At 42.1% G+C, this 7,775-nt stretch overlaps 1 protein-coding gene across 1 annotated transcript; it reads right to left on the bottom strand.

Moving 5' to 3' along the window:
- Window positions 1-5,722: 5,722 nt before the first annotated feature.
- PtA15_12A305 (uncharacterized protein) lies at window positions 5,723-6,805 on the bottom strand (the record flags this gene model as incomplete). The annotated part of the gene is made up of 3 exons (XM_053161900.1): window positions 5,723-6,506; window positions 6,592-6,658; window positions 6,760-6,805. 3 exons carry the CDS (start codon window positions 6,803-6,805, stop codon window positions 5,723-5,725), a joined length of 897 nt encoding a protein of 298 aa, XP_053025871.1.
- Between the last annotated feature and the right edge of the window lie 970 nt (window positions 6,806-7,775).

Raw genomic sequence — 7,775 nt, 5'->3', positions numbered from 1 at the left:
ATTGGATTGTATTCTGAATGATTGTCCTCAACATATAAATACCTGCCTTACAGGGGTGAAGAAATAAAGTCAAGGATCCTACATCAGACTCGAAATGAAACCCCAAAAGCGGATTTTATTGCGCAAACAGTACATAAGTAAAAAGCTTTTGTTGAACTCGCATATTTACTAGGGGCTATTCAAGATTGAGTTCAGTGGGATAATTACTTGTTGCACAGATACATAAATATGTAAACCATGCTGCCTATTCCGCCTCTTCAATCTTTATCTCCATATTTCCATCCTTTGTGCATCCTTGGCACCCCGTATGGCTCTTTTCTCCACGTACCAAAGAATGCTCTTCTTGGCTCTGTGCATCTTGGAAGCTTTGCAATGTATCATGATGAATGATGAGATGTTGATGGGTCCTGTAGCTAACCAGGAAAAAGAAAGTACGGACCTTCATCTGTATACCTGATTTCCTCAAAAGCAGAAACAATAACACTCATAAACATTTTGACTGCATCCATCTCCCACACCATATCTATAAGCATACATTGTAGGATTGGGGATAAACCACTCTGGAAGACCCTTGGACAGGCAAGCAATTCACAATCCCCAAAGCATTGAAGCTGCAGCCCCCAGAGTGAATCATATCTCAACCCCAGAGGGAGAAGGAGTCATTCAAAGGGTTGACCCTGTTGAGCAGGCAAATGGAATATTCACTGGTACACAAAAAATGGGTAAGTTAGTTACATTCATCCATGTTGTTGTTACAAGAATCCAAGGAATAAATCCAAACAAATTTTTCATGCTAACCAACAGATGCCAAAATGGGGAAATGCCACAATTCAAAAAGTATTCTTCCCCAATCCCATTATGATGATGTTTTAAAAAACTGAATTTTAAGAAATAGGAGCTGACAAAACTTCACAGTGCAAATCAAGTTAATGCAGGAAGATCTGAAGTCTATACGCATAATGTTGGGTGATTTGGAAAACGAGATCTACAGCTTGAAAGCTGGGCCTTCTGGAACTCAAGAGAAGTTGATAGATAATATTGAAGAACTAAAATCCATTCACAAAGTCATGTTGTTTGGTGTAAGGACTCGAGTCATTGAATTGAGTGGCAAGGGCTTAAGCATGATTGGCCTTAAGGCAAGGGATTTGCCACAGGGACCGTCAGCCTCACAGAGGATAAAAAATAGTCCTGAAGGAGTTGAACTACATGGCTTATTGCTTGTTGAAGTGAAGAAAAAAATTTCAGTAAACTTCATTGAAAAATTGAATGATTTATTGTATCACATTGCTTCATTTAAGGTTAATGAAAAGATCAATGTTCAGATTTTTATAAATCAACTTTCACTGAAACTTCAAAGGCTTGTTTTTCAAACAATTGGATATATGTACAAGCACAAATTGATAACTGAAAGTAATTTGAGGCATTTCTTTGGAATGAAGAGCACACTAGAACAATCTGCAATAAATATGATCCTTACATATCACATACATATGGGATTTCCAACCCACTATGGCTATCAAAACAACCAATTTGTGCTCAGTAACCAATATTCATCCCACATGATGAATATTCTCCCAGGTAACGCATATGATTTGTGATAAATTGATTTATCAGAAGTATAGTTGCTAATGGAACTGAAATTACACAGGTTTTAGTTCCAAATACCAGAGGCAATTCTTATATTTTTGTTTACAAGTCCATTACACTCAGTACTACAGGGAATATGTGGAAAATGGACTCAATTGGATAAATCTAAACCTCAAGAATGAAATTGAAGTTTTGCTGAATTCAGTTTTCAATGGTTCTTCTTTTTTTGATACTCTAGAAGCCTATCTCCAAATTAAATTATTGTCAAAATGGAAGCAAGATAAATTCAAAACTTTAAATCAAGATTATTTGAGAATTAAAGAAATTGTTCAAGATTTGGCTCAAACTTTCCTCAAGATTGACACTGGAGTAAAATTTTGGCAAAAAAATGAAGTCTCAAGCATTACATTCTTAATTTTGGATTTTGTTGAAGAATTCTACCATGGTGTGCTTGAATTTGATTCAAATATGGAGGATATATTCAGCTCCATGTATTCTAAAATTGGTTCATATAATGGGAAACAATGGTACAGTTCAATCCTTCCCTCTAATACTGCCTTTTGATTTGCTTATTCCTCTTTACAAAAAAGTTATATGATAGTTGGATTTTCATTCAAGTAATCATTAAATTTGTTTGAAATAAGGTCAAAATATTCCATTCATAAATGAAAGTTTTTATTGATATCACAATAGAGAAAATGAAGGGGCCTTGATCTCTCTTGTAAGTAAAACCCAATATTGATGAGAAAAAAAGAAGAATGAGAAAATAATAGAACTACATATCCCTGTAGAAAGAGTGAAGGGACCTAGATCTCTACCAGCTGGCTAATTTCAGGGAGGAGAAGGGACTCAACACTCATACTAAATCCAGGATTGTTTAATCTGGTGAATCTCATTTTGAAAACTCACAGGAGGTGAGTGCATAAGAGTGGAGATGAAATTTGAAATAATTCTTGACCATGGTGAACCAGTACAATGTTATAGTATAAGAAGTTATACCAATTTGGGGAGTGCTTGCCTGATTGAACTGGTGCATACAAGGGCTTGTGAAAAATCTTCCATTTCTGGCCAACTGGCATGTACAACCCTTAACAGCTCACTTTAGATGGCAAAAAGGTACTTTTTGCCGGGTACAGGGAGTTGTTGCCTGGTGTCCTGTACCCATTGACAGGTAGTCTCAGTTGCGGGTGTGGTTGTCCATTCTGGGTGAAATTTGAGGCAGGTACCCACACCCATGTCAGGTACCTTGGTGTAAAGTGCCTTCCCTACAGGGTAGGGATGGCTCTGGGTACCAGTTGGCGGGTAGCTGTCTGTTGTTGCAGGTGCAGGCGTGGGTGTCAGGAATTATTGAAAATCAAGGGGGGTACCCAGATGCCATATGCCATATCTAGATTAAACCCAGAGTTCTTAGAGATTCAAGTGGAGGCAAAGGTGTAACTGCTGCGCTTTTCTGAAAAAATCAGTGATTTAGAGTAGTTCAGCAGGGCACTGCTATGTGGCCAACCCAAGGAACAGTAGTTCAGCCTGGACATTGCTGCGCTGGTGCTGAAAGTATTGGGTCCCTGCTTTTTTCCCAAGCCAGTTAGAGTTAGTGTAGCGGCAAAGAGACCACTTTGACTACACATAAAAAAGTACAGCAAAGCATATTTCCCGTTCAATCAAACTCTTTTGTGCTTAATTGGCCTCTCTTGTGCTTAATGTGCTGTGTTTGCGCTTTTACTCCACTACAATCTGTGAATTATTGTGATACCTCATTAGTAGCATACTTGGCAACCGGTTGATTATGATAGATTAGATATGAAACCTACATGGAAACTAATGTAACTTAGTCCATATACCTACTGTTGCTCTCAGTTTCTATTTTTTTCATTCAGTTTTCATTATCTGATCTCAATCTTGCCTAGGTGTGCTCGTTGTGTTCTCAAATCTCAAATTGTGTGGTCATTAACACACTCGTGGTCTTGTTCCAAGGTTTTTCTTCTTTCTCATTCTTTGATTCATCTCTGTTTCTCATTCTCATCAAAACATGATATTCATTCAGTTTTCATTATCTGTCTCAAACTCTCAATCTTACCCAGGTGTGCTCGTCGTGTTCTCAACTCTCAACTCGTGTGGTCATTAACACACTCGTGGTCTTGTTCCAAGACTCTCTGCGCCTAGATTTTCCATAGCTCCCACTTCCAGTTATGGAAGTCTCCCAGTCTTCCTCCATAATTTAACAGCTTCTGCCATTTTATATCAATGTGGTGGTGTAATCCGGCACGTGTGTCAATGTTTCCGCAGACTCCCAAGCAATCAAGTGCGCAGTACTACGAAGCGCGCGGCTTGCATGTGTAATCTGGAGGCACAGAAACTAACAAGGGTGTGAAGTGTGGACAGCGCGGAGTGGATCTGAGATGATGCAAAGTGCGGATGATGCAGTGCTTGGATGGCCTGGAGCGCAGACAGTGTGACACGCAAGACTGAAATGGGAGAAGTTGTGGTGCGCGGATTTCAAGTCAGAGCTAGACTCAATCCAGACAGGCCAACACAGACTGCCTAGAGGTAGGGGCAAGAGAATTCAGGTGGTGATCAAGGGAAAGCAATGGAGGTGTGCAGACGTTTGGCGTGGGAGCAGAGTTTGACAGATGAAATTTTTTTGCGTGAGAGCAGAGCTTGAACAATGTTGTGGTTGCTCCAATGGGTTGGGGGGGGGGATGTATTTACTTGTCAGCGTCAGAGTCAGCGCAGCTGACCTCAAGTCTGCCTTTGTCATTGTTTCTACCTAAATACATGGTGTTACTTGTTGCTGAAATATCTGCATGGTGTTTATCTGTTGCAGAAATTTGTTGTATGGGGGTTACATGCCGCTTAACAATGTTATACGGGGTTACATGCCACGTAACAATGTTATACGGGGTTACATGCCGTGTAACAACGTTATACAGGGGTTACATGCTGCGTAACAATGTTATACCGGGGTTACATGCTGCGTGACAATTTCATAAGGGGGTAACTACCGGTGCGGAAAACTCCCAAAATGGTGTTCTGTGGAGGGCCAATTAGGCGGCCGACTCCCTTTCCATTGTCAAAAAAAACAATAAATAAATTGTGTGGACGACTCCCAAAAAAAATAATAATTGGGAAAACAGCTCCCAAACCCAGTCCCAGCGACGTTAATTGGGAAATGGGAGTTGTTTTCCCAATTTTTGGGAGTCATTTTTCCACGTCTCAATAAAGAATTGTGTCTTGCCACTGGCACAATATCACATAAGTCCATACATGGACCACTTGACCCAGTCAGCTTGACGGGGTGCCCGGCCACTTTAAACTGGTCGAGTCCGTCCACGGGCACACCCGGTACTCGGCTACCACCTGCTCCCACATGTAATTCATGTGTACATACCCATGGCGTGCTGAGACCCTTTTCGATGCAGGATGCGGTTCTCAAAGCTCACCTCCTGCTTTGAGAAAGATTCGCCGATCCCTTGCCAGTTACAGTCCTTGTGACTCGACGCAGTCACCTCCCGAGCTTAACTATGCCTTTCGTGGTGAGCGGGTCTGGGCGGCAGCCCAGTCTCACCAGCTAAAACACAAAGCTCGCGTGAGCCGGACGTGATATACACGACATTATTTCTCTCCTGGTTTCTATTCCACTCATTGGAATGTTTTCTCCAGCCTAACCTTGGAATCGTCTCACGCGAGAAATGTGCACTGTGCAAGGCCCTCCCTGCGGTCGGGGTCGCTTCGCGACCAGCCAAATGCTGCACGCCCGCGCGGAGGCTGGGACTTGTATTAAGGTCGGTCACCTCCCACGAAGTACATGAACACCTCTGTGGAGAATCTTGTCCTAAAATCACATCAACTGCTATGATGACAGTCTTGGCTAACATCAAAAGTCTGTAAAACAGGTCAAGGTCTGTTTGAGAGTTAGATAAGTTTCTGAGTGATTTGAAAATTTGTTGGCACCGTGTAACTTAAGAGAAGGAAATAAAGAGAACTAGCAAGAAATTTGAGTAATGTCCGATCTAACTCGCGAGATTCCAGGGATATAAGTATTTAGATAAGAGAGTACGGAGTCATTAGGAAGACAACTACAGTGTACGAGATGGACAATTAAACAGCTTGTGAAAGTTTAACCAAGCATAGGAAGAGTTCATAATGCGCCATCCGTATCACTTTCCTTCTGCGCGGCTTTGCGTTGCTCTTCAGTGGTTCCGGGCTCGAAGATGAAAGAGCCACTCTGATCAGGATTTTTAGCCGTTCCGTCATATCCGCTCTTCTTCTTTCCGTTAGGAGATGTGTATTCTCCGTTGTACTTGGAGTTATCTTGTTTGGAATAATCAGTTCCGCTCGTGCTTTTCGAGTTGTCCTTTCCCGGCGACTGTGCATATTCCCCTCGGTCCTTTACCTCCGAGTCGTATTTCTTTCCGAAATCTTCCGATGAGGTGCTGTAGGGATCCTGGTAGCTACCAGTGCTTCCTTTATCCGAGCCGTAACTTTTGCTCGGGGAGGTATAGTCTTTATGCTCGGTAATAGAGTCCACCTTTTTAGGTTCCGAATCGTAACTCTTCTTGTCAGAATCGTTACCCGAGGTCTTTGGCTTGGGCGAGATGTCGAATCCTGGGTCCGAACCAGTGTAGCCGCCGTTCCCGTAATCCAAGGTCCCTTCTTGAAGAGCATGATGGGTTCCAGTGCCCAAGTCAAAGATGCCTGTACCCAAACCATGGTTATTGTTACCCGATGGATAGATTGCCTTTCCAGAATCATATCCCCCCTTTGAAGGATCATAGCTATCTTGACCGTATGAAGAACTTCCACGATGAGGGTTAGGGAAATTATTGGGGGAGCCATGCTCGTGTTGTATTCTTCCGCTTCCAAGGTCGGAGTTTATGTCCAAACCTGGTAGATTTCGGCGAGCTAGGGGGGCAGATTTCAGACTGCAATTCATTCGAGGCAAAAAAATCAGTCAAAGATAAAAGGATCTGAGGATAGATACACAGTACAATCGACAGCTCAGCTCACGCCTGGAAATCTACTGGACCCTGTCTGGCTTCTAAAGTGCTTGCATAGGTAAAAGATGGAGTGTGGCCTGTGAATAGTTTCGAGACGTCAGGTGTTAGATTTGTGTCATTTGTTTCCCAATTACCATATGTAGGAGATATCAAATGAGGAAGAAGAATCAAAATTTACCAAGAAATAGACCAATAGCTAAGGTGATCACACTTGGTAAAATCATCTTGAATCTGCGTGCTTCGTGAAACAGAAGGACTAAAATCAGAAAAATCTTCTCTGCCTCTTTTCAAAGACACTAAACGCTAACAATTAGATAGACTTTGAGTTGGAGGATGTCTTGAATGAATGGGATTGGAGTTGAAACAGTGGAATGATTGTTCTGTTGCAATGTGGTTATCTTTATGATAAATAGTACGGCAGGGATGGTGTGAGGAATGGGAGGGAGAGGCAACCGGTGGTATCTTATTTATATGTATGTTTTCTGTTTGCCCCCAAGTCACCCCCCTTGGCCACTGAAGCGTGAGTACCGTTGATTGCCGTGTTTCCTCATGTACGCTAGAATCTGGATTCGATTCCATCGAATAATTCCTGATGATCGATCATCAAGGATATTGAAAACAAACCAAATGATATTTCATGCATCACCCCCTGAAATTGAATCAAATTATTACAATTTTCTTTTGGATTATCAAAGAAATGACCCCAGAGTATCACATAGAACCCAGCCACGAATCAATTGACAAACTGTTGAAAGTCCGGATCCTGAGCTGCTTACATCACATGGATATTACAAAGGACGCATTGATTCGCAACCCAGCTGGTCCAGAAATGAAGAAAAGAAAGGCAAAGAAGAAAATTCAATCTTTGCGAGCTTCAAACAGGCAAGCTGTACCAGGCTGAGGAGGTAATCTGCAGTGGAATTCCACATTCTGAAGTCAAAACTTGAAACATGGAATTGTTACAATTCATAACTCATCGCAAGCTCAGAGTCGCGATCACTGGGCCTGAACCGTGATACAAGCCCAAGCTGAGTTATGCCATCAGGATGAGAAATTGATTGGTAAGCAGCTGGATCTCTAAGGAATACATACGGAAACAGTGTCATGCTCACTTAATTCGGCGCCAAAAAAATCGAGAAGAGGACAGCTGTCGTAAGGTTTGGAGACAACAAGCATGATGCGAGGCATCATCGG

The sequence above is a fragment of the Puccinia triticina genome, chromosome 12A (assembly GCF_026914185.1).
Source record: "Puccinia triticina chromosome 12A, complete sequence".
Lineage (NCBI taxonomy): Eukaryota > Fungi > Basidiomycota > Pucciniomycetes > Pucciniales > Pucciniaceae > Puccinia > Puccinia triticina.
The sequence above is the reverse complement of the archived record's forward strand: the minus strand, read 5'-3'. Positions and strand labels throughout refer to the sequence as shown.